The sequence below is a fragment of the Maniola jurtina genome, chromosome 4 (assembly GCF_905333055.1).
Source record: "Maniola jurtina chromosome 4, ilManJurt1.1, whole genome shotgun sequence".
Taxonomy (NCBI): domain Eukaryota; kingdom Metazoa; phylum Arthropoda; class Insecta; order Lepidoptera; family Nymphalidae; genus Maniola; species Maniola jurtina.
This window is the reverse complement of record NC_060032.1, coordinates 10,845,152-10,861,943: the sequence shown is the minus strand read 5'-3', so window position 1 is coordinate 10,861,943 and position 16,792 is coordinate 10,845,152. Positions and strand designations below refer to the sequence as shown.

The following is a 16,792-nucleotide window of genomic DNA, read 5'->3' as shown; positions in this document are numbered from 1 at the left end:
TAAAAAACGCATAATACCTACAATTAAGTCGTTAATAAAATTAAAAAAAAAATTGTACATAGTTATCCTATAAATATGTAGTTTATTACTAGACATTTAGCGGTAATAATACGCGAGTAAATAGTTATACATATTTTAAAAAATAGTAATCATATTATTTACAATAGCTAAAAATTTAATGAAAACACAAGGAATGGAATTAATAAAATGCGAAAACAATATAAAGTATTTGTGAAACTTTTAAAGTAAAAAGTTTTTGAGTCAAGAACCTCACTTTATCGCTTTCCTGCTCATTCCTGTCAGTCTCTTGTGGCGATGACAATTACCTGAAATCAATTTTATTAATGTTAGTTATAGGTGTGTAGGAGGTTTTTCGGTAGTGAAGCGGTGCGGGAGGGGTGACCGTTGTCCCAAGTTGACGAATGACTGAGCTCTCGCGTCACGTCATCACATTCCTCCCGCTCCACTACCGCAGGAACCTACTCAGTTATGCATGATCCCAGTATTTTAACAACAAAGTGCAATAGTGCAAAGTATTGTAGTGCTTCGCTTGTTTATCTGCCGGGATCTTGCGATGACTCCAAGGCAATGTTGCCGCGAATCCTTCCGACTGCGCCAATACAAAATATCCAACCCTATGTACCGTACCTACCACATAATGACATGAGAGATAATCACCTGCTCTATCTGTGGTGCACTGATAGAGATCATGCGTAGTGCGAGCTGGCAACATGCGGCGGAGTGAGACCGAGGCGAAATGGCCGCGAATCTTTCTGACTGCACCATCTCAAAATATCTAACCCTGTATCCTACAGTGTCATGAGTGACAGGTAATCACCTGCTGGGCCCATAGTGCGCCATCAACATTCACACACTCGGTGCGGGTTGGCAACACGCGGCGGAATGACTCCGAAGCGACGTTGCCACGAATCCTTCCGACTGCGCCAACACAAAATATTTGACCCTGTACACTACATAGTGTAATGAGAGATAATTACCGGCTATATCCGTGGTGCGCTGATACACTTCACACGTGGTGCGGGCTGGCAACGCGCGGTGGAGTCAGGCCGAGGCGATGTTGCCGCGCCGCGTGGTCACCAGCAGCCGCAGCCGCAGCCGCCTCGAGTTGAGCCCGTAGAGCTACCAGCTCACGAGTACGTTGGTAAATTGGATCCTGTGAATACAGTAAAATTATTATGAGGATTTATAAATAAGGACGTCTTCAAAATGAAGTAGTTATGGTACGTACGATTAATTTGATCATCAAAATTTAAAGTTTGAAGGACGACTCGTCAGTGGTTTGACTTTCGAAAGTTTGCATTTTATACACGAGTTCGACTAAATATTCTATTCAAGTAGATATTTCTCCTACGCTTAATTTGATCTTCAAAATTCAAAAGTTTCGTAGCTATAAGCGAAATTTCATTCAAAAGTTACAAAATTCGCAAGAACTATTTTAAAAGAGAGATCACCAGCATGCGTCTATGTATTAGAATCACGATACAAAATTATTGTTCTTACTTGCTGCCTCATCGTGGGATTCCACCTGCAGTACAACGCTTTCCAAAGTTTGATGATCCTCAATGACGCTACAGGCACCAACACCATCTGAGGCCTGGAGTGTGGCGAAGGTGGGGAGTTCGGGCTGAACGAAGAAGGACCCCAGTACAGTGGGTTGAGGTATAGGTTCTGTCTACTGTTTATGTATGACCAGAGGGATGTTGTCTTTGCCTTTACTTCTGTAAAAAGAATAGATCTACGTTATTTTTGAACTACTATGCAATTTAACGACTAAATTTACAGTACTCGATGAAGCCCGCGACTTATCCGCGTGGATATAGGTTTTTTGATCCCATTGGAACTCTTTACTTGGATAAAAAAGTACACACACACAAACACATATAAACATTCGCCTTTATAATATTAGTGTGACTAGGATTAGGATTGCGTGCAAAGATGTCCGAAACAAACTCTCAAAATATAAAGTGATATTTCGATAATCGTAGTAAAATAAAAAGTCCATAGTTTAGCAAAATAAAATTTTACGTTTGTAACGAAAAAAAAATAAACAAGTATAATTTTTTTTTACATCAAGTCTCTGTATTGACGATCAACATATGATCTGTAATTTCTCACCTTCCTTCACCGTCTCTCGTTCAGTATTAAGCAGGAAAGTGCCAAAGCGACACGAGTAGAGATGATCGACGATGGTGATGAGCAGTCTCCCGGTGAATTAGAATGCAGTCGGGAACTGCTGCTGCAGTTGCCACACACAGTCCACCCACTGCACGAACACTGGCGACCGATTCGCTAAATATCTAGTTTCTGTATAAAGGCTTATAGTAACGCAAATAACTCACCTTCCTTCACCCTCTCTCGTTCAGTATTGAACAGGAAAGTGCCGAAGCGACACGAGTATAGATGATCGACGATGGTGATGAGCAGTCTCTCGGTGAACTCGAATGCGGTCGGGAACTGCTGCTGCAGTTGCCACACACAGTCCACCCACTGCACGAACACTGGCGACCGATCCGCATCTGAGTGACGCTCGTCGCCGTGACCGATTCGCTAAAACGATTATCCATACTTAACAATATTACAAATGCGACAGTGTGTCTGTCTGTCTTCTGTCTGGTTGCTTTTTTTAAACCGATTTTGATGAAATTTGGTACAGAGTTAGTTTAAATCCCAGGGTCCGGACATAGGTTACTTTTTATCCGTGAAAATCAAAGAGTTCTCACGGGATTTTTAAACCCTAAATCCACGCGGACGAAGTCGCGAGCATCATCTAGTTTTTTTTTTCAATTGCGAGCAAATGAACATGTATACAGATAGCATCCTAGTAGTCTGTAATTATAATTCCAATATGGCTGGCCAAGGCCATACACAATCAAGTTTGGCATGACAGGTCGACTTATCATGGACAATGATAGCCATACAAGGTACTGCACGCCGTTTCAAGCCTTTTTTTTTTAAATAAAAAATAGCGAGCAAACGAGGAGGCGGGTCACCTAATGTTAAGTGATTACCGCCGCCCATGAACATTTAGCACCAAAACTGCAAACTTGACAGTATAGTTGATTGTCTATGGCCAGCATTACGATATTTACTAACCAGTTGGAACTTGTGTCCAAACGATAGCCATTCCTTTTCAATGAGCACCTGGAAGCCTCTTAGTGTGCGGTAGTAAGGGTCCAACATGAGCATGGCCAATGCTGTCAGCTGAGCTGTTCTGTCCCATCCATCCGAACAGTGTACTAGCACTGATGTTTTGTGATTCTCTACCTAAAATAGTAATTTAAGATGTATTTTATCAGCCCGATATGTCAAAAAAAAATTATAACCGATAAATCAAATGAGAGTAAAGTATTACATACTTTTATTTAATTTTGGACATTTTGGTTACATTTGAATGAGGATCTGACACATTTTGAGTTTAATACAGTAAGTACCCAAGAATAAAGATTTATAAAGATTTCAGAGAATAGCATAAGGAATCAAATAGAAAGATTGTTTTATTCAAATAAACTTTTTTTTTTTCTTTAAATCTGGCTTTACTCTACTGATTAGCCAATGTCAAGTTTGTGATATTTTCAAGTTATTGAATTTATATAAGTATGGACTCCGTCTGCGCCGGCGCCCGCCGACATACGCGCGGCGCCCCTTTAGAGCGCTTCCCAGTCAGTTCCACCACCAAAAAACACCAACTAACACAAAAACCAGCCACTCTTAACAAAAAAAAAACACTCCAAACAAGCACAGCACGCGCGCCATCAAACGCCACAGACGAAGTCCTCAAATAAACTTTTACATTAGTTTAGAGTTTTTATATATTATGCCATATTAATACAATAGAATAGAATAGAATAGAACAGAATAGAATAGATTTATTGTATAAGTATTGCAGTCCTGCCGTTGGTGGAGCGAGTCAACTCCAGGCCACATTGATCATCAAAATCGATCTATTAAAGGGAGTCTCAAGTCAAGAGGAAAGTGAAGTATAATAACTCTATTCTTACCTTATCTACGATGCGTACAGCACCTGCCAAAATGCATTTGATATGTTTCAACCAGCAACTGGCTTCTATGCCACTGAACCACCTTGAATAAACAAATTCAAACTATTAAACTACAGTTTATTTAGTTGTATTTTCAATCAGGTGAGAGTTTACGATCATTTAAGATGTTAAATTTACAACATTAGTATGACACTAGCCACCAAGTTCTAAAGAAAAGAAAAAAACTTATTAGGAATGTATAGTGCGCAAAAAGACTTCGTCTGTGTTGGTGTTAGCTAGCGGGCGTGCTCGGCCTTTTTGGAGTGTTTTTTTTTTTTTTTGTTAAAACTGTTCGGAAAGCGCTCTAAAGGGGTGCCCTACGTGTGTCGGCGAGCGCCGGCACAGACGGGGTCCATACTAGTTTCCCTAACTTGTTACAAATAACTATAAACCAACATTGGCTAATCTTTGTAAAGCCAGACGATAGAGAAAAAAAAGTGCGCACAAAACAAGTAGTCCGATTTAAAGTTGCAACATGGCGGTTTGCAGGTCTTAAAATAAAGGTTAAATAGTAAGAAACCTGGCTGAGATCTGTTTATAAACAATACGATTATATATATACGGATATACATAGACGTCGTTGAATAAAAAGAATAGCACTACCTTTAGTTTCAGGGTGTTCTAAACAACCAATTTAGCGTCATCGTATCGTAACACTTTGCTAGAGTTAAGTATGATAGTAGTCCAAGTAGTGGTATTTGAACTAATAACCTATCGGATTTAATGCGACCGTAAAACCATTGAGGTTTTAAACACTTATTAAACATTATATCACACTAATAACATTTGATAATGCACGGTTCAAAACAAAAATACGAGACTTACGTCACTAAAAGGAAAAACAATAACAGAATGCGATTAGCAGCAATAAAAATGAATGCTAAGCGATACTGTTGTTCTGTATCATATTTGCCACATTCTGTAATATAATAAACAGTAGTTTAGACTGTACTTTTGGTTTTACAGAATGAAAAATTCACTAACTGCGCCCCCACTTGACTGATGTGCGACCACCTTTACTGTTGATTGTAAACTGACAACATGTACTATTTCAAATTGCTGATTTACTCCACACACTGATTTTGTACTCCACAGTAATACAGTTCAAGAAAATTATCTAGCTTGGAACAAAAAAAGGCCGAGTGCGAGTCAGACTCGCGCACTGAGGAGTACTCAGGTATTTTTCCCAACATTTTGCACGATAAATCAAAAACTATGTAGGATGTACAGGTAAAGCCCTTTCATGTGATACCCCACTTTGTATAGTTATCTTATTTTGAATATTGAAACACATTTTAATTTTTTTTTTAATGATGTAACTACGATTTCGCGGTTTTCAGATTTATTTCTGTACTTGTGCTATAAGACCTACCTACCTGCCAAATTTCATGATTCTAGGTCAACGGGAAGTACCCTATAGGTTCTTGACAGATAGACAGACAACAAAGTGATCCTATAAGCTACTTTATATCCCGGAAAATAAAAGAGATCCCACGGGATTCCCAAAAACCCATCCGCTTAACCGATTTGTATGAAATTTGGTACCGAGTAGCTTGCGTCTCTGTAATTGACATAGGCAACTTTTTATCCCGGAAAATCAAACAGTTCCCACGGGATCTGTAAAAACCTAAATCCACGCGGACGAAGTCGCGGGCATCCTCTAGTTTGTTATAATTCAAAGAGCATTATCAGTAATCACAAAAGTATGGTATAAAGTGGCACTTACCTAGTTTGATCAATTTGTGGGAAGCAGAGCTCTTTTAGTTTCCGCAAACTTTCCCTCATCACGTGAATGTTGTGAATGTCAAGGAATACTAGTTCCGCGTTTTGATACGCATCTTCGGATTCATACCTAGAAAAATTTGCATTCAAACTTTAGTGTCCGTTCACACAGACCGGCTCGGACAGAATCGGACGGTGCTCTTCTTTTCACACAGACCTCCGGCCCGCGTACGGCTGGAATTGGCCAGAGCGACCAAGCTTTGTTTCACATAGACCGGCTGGAAGAGCACTGTTCAAACACACGGAGCTATTCGGCTGCGCGAGAGCGGAAGAGCGCGTCATCAGAAATCATACGTAGCCGGTCGGCTTCTTTTATTTTTTCACACTAACCGCGCAGGTTTGCTCTCCGGCATTCTCAATAACAAAAGAGGTGATATGTAAAAATAAACCTTATTTCAACTATCCAACACTCTATTTTAATCGCTATCAAAATCTGCTCTCCGGTCCGAGCCGGTCTGTGTGAACGGACACTTAGGGGCATTTATACTATTTTTGTACAGTAATACATTTTATATGAATATTAAATCCTGAAAACTAGAAAAAGTTTTTTTTTACCTTAAAATGTAACATAATAAGTTATCTTATCCATCAGGCAAAGCAGTGACTATGGCAAAACTGATCAATTAATGGACACCTTACAGTTCCTTCATGAAAAATATAATGTTTAAGGTATAATAATATTAAAATTCAAAACATACCCGCCTCCCTTGGCTTTGTTTGCTATAGCGTTGGCACTCGGCCGAGCATCCATGATGAATAATTTGTGCGCTTGCGCATTAGCGTCCATGATCAACTGTATGTACCTCTCGTCTTCTCTGCTGCGTTTACCACTTACCTATAAAAATATTTATGAAGTATGAATTTTTGTAGAATGACAATGCCTGCTGGACAAATGATCTGGTTTCGAACGGGTATCTAATTACAATTTACATAGAGAACTCTAATTTAAAAAAAAAAGTAGCATATGTTACTCAGGAATAATGTAACTTTCTACAGGTGAAAGATTTTTCAAAATCTGTTCAGTATTTCCAGAGATTGCCCCCTATAAACAAACTTACAAACTTTACCTCTTTATATTAAGTTTAGATTTATTAATGTGGAATAAGCTAGTTGTTCCTTGTGAATCACTGTGACTTACGCAAAATAACGCCTGCTTTTTTCCAACATCAAAAAAAGATATATGATTAAAATCCTCACAAAGAATCAAAAGCTTAATTTGCTATAATCCGCTAAAAAAGGCAAATTTGTATGGTACAACATGCAGCATGCGACATGGACCACCTGCCCTCCCACTGCTAAGCATGCAGAAAAAGCCAGCCACAAAGCAAGCCCAGAAGCACGACCACGCAACACCACCAGAATAAACTTGACGCATGTTTAATCGTATTATAGCAGCAGGCGTTATTTTGCGGAAGTCCTTGATATACAAGGAACCAAAAGCTTAATTTGCTATAATCCGCCAAACCAACGAAATCTGTATGGTACGCAGCACCACACAAATTCCAACACCACTCGACGCGCGTTTCGCCCCGACACTGGAGCATCCTCGGGAGATGTAGACCTTACAATGTCTAATTGTAAAGTCAATTCCAAGGTTCCTAGCACGTTTAATCAGCATCCTCAGGAGATGTAGACCTTACAAACTTACAATGCACAATTGCAAAGTCCTCTAAAAATCTTTTAATTCTTTGTATATCATGGACTTCCGCAAAAAACGCCTGCTTTTATGCAATATTTAAATACTCACACCAACTAAAGGCTGACTGCATCTCGTGATGGTGGCCTGTGAGCTTGGGTGTATCCACGCAAGCACGGGTATGCGGCCACGGGAGCGGAACGCGGCCACCGCTCGCAACAACTCATCGTTTGCCGCGGCCGGTACAGCCCAAACTGCTGGGTAGCTATCACATATTTCATACTTGTCGTTTATACGCGTTATGCGCCACATGTCGTTGTTGACACCCTGGAAATTTCAAAATTTCATCACACTAATATTATAAACGCGAAAATTTGTGTGTGTGTGTGTGTATTTGTTATTCTTTCACGCAAAAAACTACTGGACAGATTTAACTGAAATTTGGGATGGAGATAGATCATACCCTAGATTAAAACATAGGCTACTTTTTGTCCCGGAAAATCAGAATTCCGACGGGATTTTTCAAAAATATATATCCACGCGGACGGAGTCGCAGGCATCAGCTAGTTATCTACATATATTGTACACTTTATATAGCGAAATTGATGAGGCAGGGTAAGTTTATTGCGTTTTAAAGAGTTTACGTTAAACGGAGAATAAAAGAAATCTATAATTTTATGAATAAGTGGTTGCCAGGAAATTACAAAAAAATAAACTGTAAAGAGTATTTAAGTTTAGTGAAATTAATGTTTATTGGGGTCTAAATATGTTTAGCTATTAAGAGTGGTTGAAATCACCCATAATTTCTAATCAAATAATTCAATAAACCGCCTACTGCACAAAAACAAATTCAGCAACCTTTTCACATGTAATGAATGAAGTGTGTAATGCCGTCATATAAAAAGTTGCTCACCATTCGTCTTAGTTCAGCAATAGGTTCATACACATTCCAGCCATCATCTGGAAAACTCTCTGAATAGCTAAATGCAAACAGTGGCAATCTGTGCGACAATGGAAAGGCTAACTGCTGTAACTTTTCAAATATACCACGCCTTGAATGATTCTCTTGCCTGTGCGCAAAACGCAAATTACGCATATCCTAAAAATAAGTAAGCCTATTATAATAAAATACTAAAATAAATACTAAACTAAAATACCTAAAAAAATCAACAATGAATTTAGACATATAAATATAGATTTTTTTACACCAGTTCATGTTATAGATGAGAACTTTAAGTGAGGAGTGCTATCAAGACCATGATAAGAAAAACTTTTTCTATAGTATTAAATCAAAAATAAGAATAGAAACTTTAAAAAGTACTTTCCAATTGTCAAAAGAATTTACCACTGGTTTTGGCTAGCTTTTATATTATAGTATTCAAATAGTTTTTTATAATTTTTATTACATTCTATTTCTAATTTTAATATATCATTACTACTTATTATAAAAAATATTTAATTCAAAAGCTCATTAGATTTTTATTTAGAAAAAACTGAATTCAGTGTGAAAATCAATTCAGCTGATTGTTTAACTGTCAAAGAAAAAATTGCCAATAATAATTTACTGATAACTTATATAAAGGTAATAGGTATAGTATTAATATTACAAAGGTAATTACCTTACAGAATACTTCAATGCCATATGAGTTTTCACCTTTAGATGAAGCGCCACCAACTTTTTCTATACGAGACACCTGTGTAAATATTTTGAAATGATCAAACTTCATAGTCATTAATTCAAATTGAGTACTATTGTACAATTTCTGATTGTCAATGATGTTGTCATGATAATTAATTACATAAACTTAAAACTAAAGCTACAAGGATTTCAAATGGTTCATTTAAATATTCCTTTACATTGTAGTAGGATTTTTCAATCAGTAGTTTACATTTTATGAAAACTTTGAACTTGAAACTTATCATCCTTTACAGGTCTCCCATTATATAACTATGCAGGCGTATACTTTATTTAAATACAATAATACAGCCACATATATCAACAAATAAATTATATTTAAATAAATAAATAAAGCCACAAATATACTAGCGTGTTGAGCAGACAACATAAGATGTCACAGTACACTACTCTATATATCCCTACTCCCTATTCATACTAAATATATATGAAATGCTTGTAATGCATTATAACACAACATGACACAAGTATATTTCTGGCTTAAGAGAAAATACTCACAACGCCTAGCGGAACACTCAATGTAGTTTGTAGAGAAGTAGCCTCTGTAGGTCTAAAATGCAGTTGGTAATTTGTAACTTTAAGAACTCCATGAGATGGGCCATTGTATGGGCACAAATAAGTCACATCCCTGGATACGCCCATCACTTTTTCTCCGTCTAACAAATGAATGTCACCTAATCCATGGGACTAAAAGAAAAATAATTGATTAACATCACTTTGGTAGGTAAATTAAGACAAAATTAATCATTAATTTACAACTGATGAGCTCAATTCAAGTATTTATTAATACCTTTGAAAATTCGTTATGCTCTTGATAACTGAGCATACGATTCACAAACAAACAAATATGAATAGTTCGGGGTTTGCTCATCGTGATATCCTGAATTCACGCGCACCCAATGCTCACAGTCCACTGACGCACAAGACAGTTTTGATCACGGTAAATTTTGATCCTTCAGGAAATGGCATCGCTACAGTTATAAAATTCAATAAGCATAAATTAAGCGTTTTTGGAAACTTACGGAGTCTTGTCCGTGTTTGGAATTCAATGAACTCGATTTAGAGTCTGAATCCAATGAATCGGAACTTGCATTTTTGGATACAGAATAATCAGAGTTCAACAACTCGGAGCTATTGTGTTTATCCATTATAGACTGGGTGGATAGTTAACAATTTAAATTATACACTCATTAGATTTCAAATTAAATTAGAATTCATTTATTAAAACCCCTAATATAATCCTACTTTATGATTAAAACCATCGCCATCACCATTCGCCATTAATAATTAAAATAAAATTCTAGGTCTGTCATCTTGACAAATGACAAGTGTCAGTGAAATGCCACTAATGTGACAAACTGACAAATACATAAATTGCCATAAAAAAGAAATAGCTTTCCCTATTTTTCAAATTTTTATGAACTGATTTGACATTTTTAACTAAATTTGGTGGGCAATGACATCTTAAACACACTTATAAATAAACTAGCGACCCGCCCCGGCTTCGCACGGGTGGACATTTATTTTTAATTTTTTTTCTATTTTCCGGTATAAAATATAGCCTATACGGATTCGGAAGAATCCCTCTAAGTAATGGTAAAAGAAATTTTGAAATCGGTCCAGTAGTTTTTGAGCCTATTCAATACAAACATACAAAAATACAAAGGTTTCCTCTTTATAATATTAGTATAGGTAAAATAGTAAAACAAACGAAATCATTACTATGAGTAGAATCAGTTTTGGAACAGATATGACTAACTGCTACAGTGAAACTAAAATTGCTATAGAAACGAGGAGTTTATTTTTAACTATCGATCTAACGAATTTGAAACCAAGCATTAGTTATCTAGATTCATGTAGACATAATAACGAATAAGTTTACGTACATAATTCTATTCTCAATTTTAACTTAAATTATTATTGTACTGTATTATTACATGTACCTACAGCTTGCGAAATGAAACTTCCAACAACTATAAGTAAAAATACTTATCTTTCGTATAAAAGTACTGGAGAAATTGAGAGGGACAGAAATTTGAAAGCTGAAAATTTCGAATGGAATTCAAACCACCCAAAATCTCTTGTGAATATATGTATAGAGAAGTTGAGTGATAATTGGATAGGTAAGTAACTAGAGTGTTTGCATTAAATAACAGATGAATTGTTATCGAAGAGTGGCATTAATTTTATTATCCGTACTTTGAATTATTTTATAGGACTACCAAAATTAGAAGATTTGATAGCAAAGGACCGAGAATTTTTTTTACAAATTTTAAGCACAGATGTTCCTCTACAAATTTTAGCTGATAATATTAAGAGCGACATATTTTGGAAAAGATGTTATTATGCAAAGTGGTCCCATTATCCTGCTGATAGTGAACTAAAACCATGGATTAATATTTTCATGGAACAGCATTATGCAGATTTTTTGGAAAATATGAATCCACGGCATTATGACCCTGAAAAGGTGTGTGTGTATAACTTATACAAAGTGAAATAAAGTAAAATATTCTTTATTGTACATCCAGACATGAAATACAAGAATGTATAAATAACAAAATAGATTTTTGTACAATAGTGGGCCTTTTCGCTAAATTCTTATATCTGGCATATCTTTGCTGTGCTGGGGTTTATTTTGGTTTGTATTTAATGTGTGCTAGCTAACGTAAGTTCTTAGTTCTTACGCAGATTTTGCACGAGTGGGCTTACTAGTAATTTTCTATTAGGTGCCCATTGAGGATTTCCATCCCCTATTTCACCCGCGACTTAAATGGAAACCAAACCTGTTACTAATAAGTTACAAATTCAAATGATATCAATCTGAGAGTACGGTACATGTATTTCAAAGAAAAAGCAAAATCAGTTTACATTTATATTATCTTGATGGAGTTATCGAATATCCAGTTAAGTTTTTATGGTGAGACCATGAATGTTCAACAAAATATTTTGAAGCATTTATTTCCTTAGGTCAAAAACTTGGTCAAATTGTGTGGACCCTTTATACAATCTTTATCGATACGAAGTTTGACACCAGTTGATCTACCAGATCAAAGGAATACTTCACCAGAAATGGTTGGTATAATATCAGGCCAACGACAAGCAAATAAGCTTCAGATTAAAAACAGTGAAATCATGACAAGAGGTAGTTAGATATTATTCTGGATTAATATAATTTATAGTCCGTGTTAACACTGTAACTGTTAAGCACTTTAGTTTTTTTTTGTTTCAGATCATGTGTCGTTACATGCAGCGTTGGGTAGTCTGACAAATTTAACTGAACTACACATAACTTTTCAACAACGTTTTGTTGGTGTAGAATATCGTAGAGATCAATTTCAATTTACTAATAATGATGCAAAAAATTTGGCACGTGGCTTGGAGAACTGTGCTCTGCTAAAATCACTTAGGTCTAATCTTTAACGTAGTGAATCAAAAAAGATTTATACCTAGTAACTACTTATATTGATCCAAATCTTAATCAGGTAAATGTGTATTTTTCAGGATCACTCGAAGTGATATGAATTGTCAAAGAGTGAAATACATACTTCGGGGATTGACCAATAACTTTAACCTTGAAACTTTAGACTTCAGCCACTGTAAAATTGGAGATGATGGCGCCGTAATTATATCGAAATTTATAACCAAGCGAGACAAACTTCGAAGTCTTATATTGGCTGATAACGTTTTTGGTAATAAGTATTGATTTTTTCACCAATATGTAGGTACCTATATTAATCAGTTCTAGGTAGGTGCTCATTTTAAATTATGGTAATTTTAATAAATGTTTTCTTTACTCGATTGATATTAATACTCTTATTAAGGTTCCCTTGGATTAGAAAATATATCTTCAGTTCTGAATAATGCGAGTTGTGGGATACGCACCTTAGATTTAAGACTGAACAACAGACTTGGCTCAGAAGGAATTGCTCATCTTGCAGTGGCTATAGCTCGAGGATGTAATTTGACATCGTAAGTAAAAATTTAACAAAACAAGAACTTCCAAGATTTTTCATAAATTTTATGGCCAGATCAAATAGATCATCAAAATTCGATTTGAATCATTAGTATTTAAAATTACAAGATAAACTGTGTTTCCATTTTTTTAACCTTCTTAAAATGAGTAAAATAATGACGAAGAAAGCGTCATGAAAGTTTTCGATAGAAGCTTTTGTAGAATCGTATACGAGTTATGAGGCCACATGACCAAGTGGCTTCGTATATTTTACTCTTGTACTTTTTTATATTATGCGTCAAAACAAATAAGGAATAATAATTAGTTTAATATGTTATTTATATTTTAGATTTTAGAAATTAAATAAATCATTAGAAACAGCTGATGCCCTTTAATTCACGTAAAGCAGATGTGAAAAGCAACTCAACCCCATCGCGCAAATTTAAAAAGTATGAAATCTTCTCCATTAGTGTCCTTTTTAAGGTTGAACATATCCGGATGTGGAATTAAGCCAGGACCGCTGCAAAAACCTCCAGCTGGCGTGTGGTCAGCTATGAATGCTGAAAATCCACCAACATGTGGTGATCTTCTTGCAAGGGCTATAGGTTTAGTAAAAACTCCATTAAGAACACTAGATATCAGCGTCAACGATATTGGATCGGTAAAAAAAATTGTTTTAGTTTATAAATAATCGTTATTTCTTCATCCATGAAATAAATATTTCAGAGCATGCCTTGTATTTTTAGCCAAGTGATAACATTTTGTCAAATGCAATATGTCTAAGCTACTTAGTTGATATTAATTTGAAACGGTCTGGAATGGGATCAATGGCTATGGCAATTGCCGAGTCTGCTGCAGCTGCCCAAAGGTTAAGAAGGGAAGCTGAAAAAGGGATACGATTTAGACGAAGCGCTGGAAGGGTAGTTCAAGCTCATAGAGTCGTCAAAGGAATGAATATTGGTAAGAATGACTATTCATATAGTTAGTTAGGTACATTATGGGCGTTATTTTAAGAGTGGTCATTAAAACAATTTAAAGTATTAAAAATAGAGAAATTGGATAGTTACTAGGAACCATGTCATCAATTATAAAAAAAATAGTCAGATTATTATACCTATTTTCAAATAAACTTTTAACTACAAGTGTTTTTGAATTGTCAAGACCAATGTACCATAAAGATAGGGATCTATTATAATAATTACATACGTGAGTATCTATATTGAATACTATTTAATAGATGCAGATCCTCTACTGCTAGCTCAACAGTTGTCAGCTCGACCTTCGATCGTATCAGTTGCTTCGGAGGAAGGATACTTTAGCGTTCAGACTCAACCTCTTCCTGCAGATTTTGGATTTGTTCCTGCTCTGAAGGTAAATACAAATACCCATTAAGAATTATTTGCAAAATAGTTGAAATACCTACTAGATGAATACAATAAATTAAAATCTAAATTAATAGTTACAATTTAAATATTAACAAAACTATGCTTACAATCAGTCGAATTGAAGAGACTGAATAACGAAAATTTACATTGGTATTCTACTAAGATCTCACTTTCCAATCCGAAAGACTTCTCCTTTTCTATAGGTTTATAGACGGCAAAGAAAATATTTTATTCCAATGCAAATCAAACTAAAGAATTGGCTTACTAAGTTAATTATAATAAAATATAATAAATAATAATTTTATCATAGAGTCCCTTGCCGTCTTCACGAACTTCCTCAATCACGGGTCCTCCAACATCAAGAAGGTCTAGTCATCACATTATTCTGGAACCTGTTCAGGTAAAATTTAGTTTTTTAGCTAATTAATCTTAAGATGCATTTGGAAACTTATAACAGCTGTAGCGTATTATTTTTATTACATAACTAGCTGATACCCGCGACTTCGTTCAAGTGGATGTAGGTTTTTTAAAATTCCCGTGGGAACTCTTTGATTTTCCGGGATAAAAAGTAGCCTATGTGCTAATTCAGGGTATTATCTATCTCCATTTTAAATTTCAGCCCAATCCGTCCAGTAGTTTTTGCGTGAAGGAGTAACAAACATACACACACACACACACACACACACACACACACATACAAACTTTCTCCTTTATAATATTAGTGTGATATTATACTGGCATGCTTATGACTTAGAGTTAGTTAAGAATTTAATATTTTGTTTTATTTTCTAGGAAGTGCTTCGTGCAACTTTAGTTCGCCGCAGATCTGATGGGTCACTTGTTCAACCACGAACTGACAATACTGAACGTCATATCAAAATATACGTTTCGAATGAAAATTGACAGTATAATCTTAAATATGAATTAAAAACTGATAAAAACTAATTTTGCTTTTATTTAACATCACGTAGGGGAAATTTGCTTGAACTGACAACACACTTACTTTTTTTTTGCCCTTCTTTTGTCTCTGGTAACTGGTTGATTTGTCACTGGATTTCGCAAGTTTGCATTTGTAGTCTTTGGTAGATCAGTCAGCCATGTTTAGTGTTTGAAATGGTGGTGTTTGCACATGAATAGTGATAAAAATAACAAAATTGTGGCAATAATCGCGTTATATTAGTGCTAGTGAGATATAAATGTATTTTGTGCATAGTGAGTGATAAACTGTCGTGAAAATGAATTGGGGTACAGAGCTTTGGGTAAGTCTGTCTACGGTTGAATTACTCAGTCTGTAAGTTTTGTAATTTTCAATAATTGACACAACGGTATCGCTGGAAACTTGGTGTATGTATTGAAATAATCGCCCTTTTCAGAAATAGCACTAAGTAATCTTCACAGCATCACAATATGTAGTGCATAAGATAAAAGCCTAAATGGAAAGTTAATTAGTTTATGGGTAGTTAGTTACCACACTATACATTTTTGTATGTAGGACATTGGACGTTAACTTTCATATATTAGTAAAATATTACAAATATTTCGTTTGATGTACGTAATGTAACCTTATATTAAGTATTATATTATGCAGTGTAGCAAGATATTTTTATTGAGAAAAAAATTATTTAGTATGTATAGGATTATGTAAACTAAATATCAAGATTATTTAAGTACTAATTTTTATTTGATCTGATCCTGAACATCGTAATATAAGAAGAATACTTGTAAGTATGTAGGTACTTTGATAAACTGATTTGTGGACAATAATTCCAAACTAACCAACTCATTCAAAGCTTTGAGCTCTGCAGAGACCTAAGTCCTCTTTGCATGTTCTATTGCCTTTTTAATGGGGAGTGCTCTGAGTAATTGTTTGACCTTATTCCATCCTCTATATAATAGTGAAAATGGAAGACTTTCTAAAATCTAAACCAATTCATTTTTATAGTAACAAAATAGGGTAGCTTCACTTGAGATATGTAGTTGTAGAGAAAAGCAAAGGAAGATAGATTGGCTTAGAAGAACACTTGGAAGAGCACTGTCTGGCCTCTACCCCAGGGAAAATCATATTTTATGATGAAGTAGTTAGCTACTCTATTGATTATATTATTACTAACTGATGTCTGCAACTTCATTCCCATGGATATAGGTTCTTTAAAAATCCCATGGGAACTCATTGATTTTCCGGGAAAAAAAATTGCCTAGGTATTAATCCAGGGTACAATCTATTTCCATTCCAAATTTCAGCCAAATCCATCCAGTAGTTTTTGCGTGAAAGAGTAACAAACA

The 16,792-nt window shown here is 35.5% G+C and overlaps 3 protein-coding genes across 9 annotated transcripts in view; 2 read left to right on the top strand and 1 right to left on the bottom strand.

Moving 5' to 3' along the window:
• Positions 1-65: 65 nt before the first annotated feature.
• Positions 66-10,516, bottom strand: LOC123864907 (myotubularin-related protein 2). 2 transcript variants are annotated; one of them, XM_045905651.1, is made up of 14 exons: positions 10,432-10,516; positions 10,195-10,400; positions 9,671-9,859; positions 9,096-9,170; positions 8,390-8,575; positions 7,588-7,803; positions 6,539-6,675; positions 5,785-5,910; positions 4,020-4,101; positions 3,115-3,285; positions 2,361-2,568; positions 1,522-1,739; positions 993-1,174; positions 66-321 (listed from the first exon to the last, which is right to left on the bottom strand). In XM_045905651.1, the coding sequence occupies exons 2-13, from the start codon at positions 10,318-10,320 to the stop codon at positions 1,028-1,030; spliced, it is 1,881 nt and encodes a 626-aa protein (XP_045761607.1). In that variant the 5' UTR covers positions 10,321-10,400; positions 10,432-10,516; the 3' UTR covers positions 66-321; positions 993-1,027. The 2 variants fall into 2 exon arrangements, with proteins under 2 accessions (XP_045761607.1, XP_045761606.1); XM_045905650.1 differs by having other exon boundaries at positions 66-326; positions 999-1,174.
• A 485-nt stretch (positions 10,517-11,001) lies between these two features.
• On the top strand, positions 11,002-15,441 carry LOC123864908 (dynein regulatory complex subunit 5). The gene is made up of 11 exons (XM_045905652.1): positions 11,002-11,295; positions 11,389-11,639; positions 12,140-12,314; positions 12,402-12,579; positions 12,674-12,861; positions 12,994-13,141; positions 13,608-13,785; positions 13,871-14,084; positions 14,362-14,495; positions 14,820-14,909; positions 15,302-15,441. Exons 1-11 carry the CDS (start codon positions 11,130-11,132, stop codon positions 15,410-15,412), a joined length of 1,833 nt encoding a protein of 610 aa, XP_045761608.1. The 5' UTR covers positions 11,002-11,129; the 3' UTR covers positions 15,413-15,441.
• A 127-nt stretch (positions 15,442-15,568) lies between these two features.
• The window catches only part of LOC123864220 (formin-binding protein 1-like), a 77,799-nt gene continuing 76,575 nt past the window's right edge, over positions 15,569-16,792 (top strand). For 3 of the 6 annotated variants that reach the window (XM_045904502.1, XM_045904499.1, XM_045904497.1), the window contains exon 1: positions 15,569-15,768. In XM_045904502.1, the coding sequence (XP_045760458.1) occupies positions 15,745-15,768 (24 nt within the window). In that variant the 5' untranslated portion in view covers positions 15,569-15,744. The remainder of the gene's footprint in view (positions 15,769-16,792) is intronic. The other 3 variants (XM_045904500.1, XM_045904498.1, XM_045904501.1) reach the window with 2 other exon arrangements.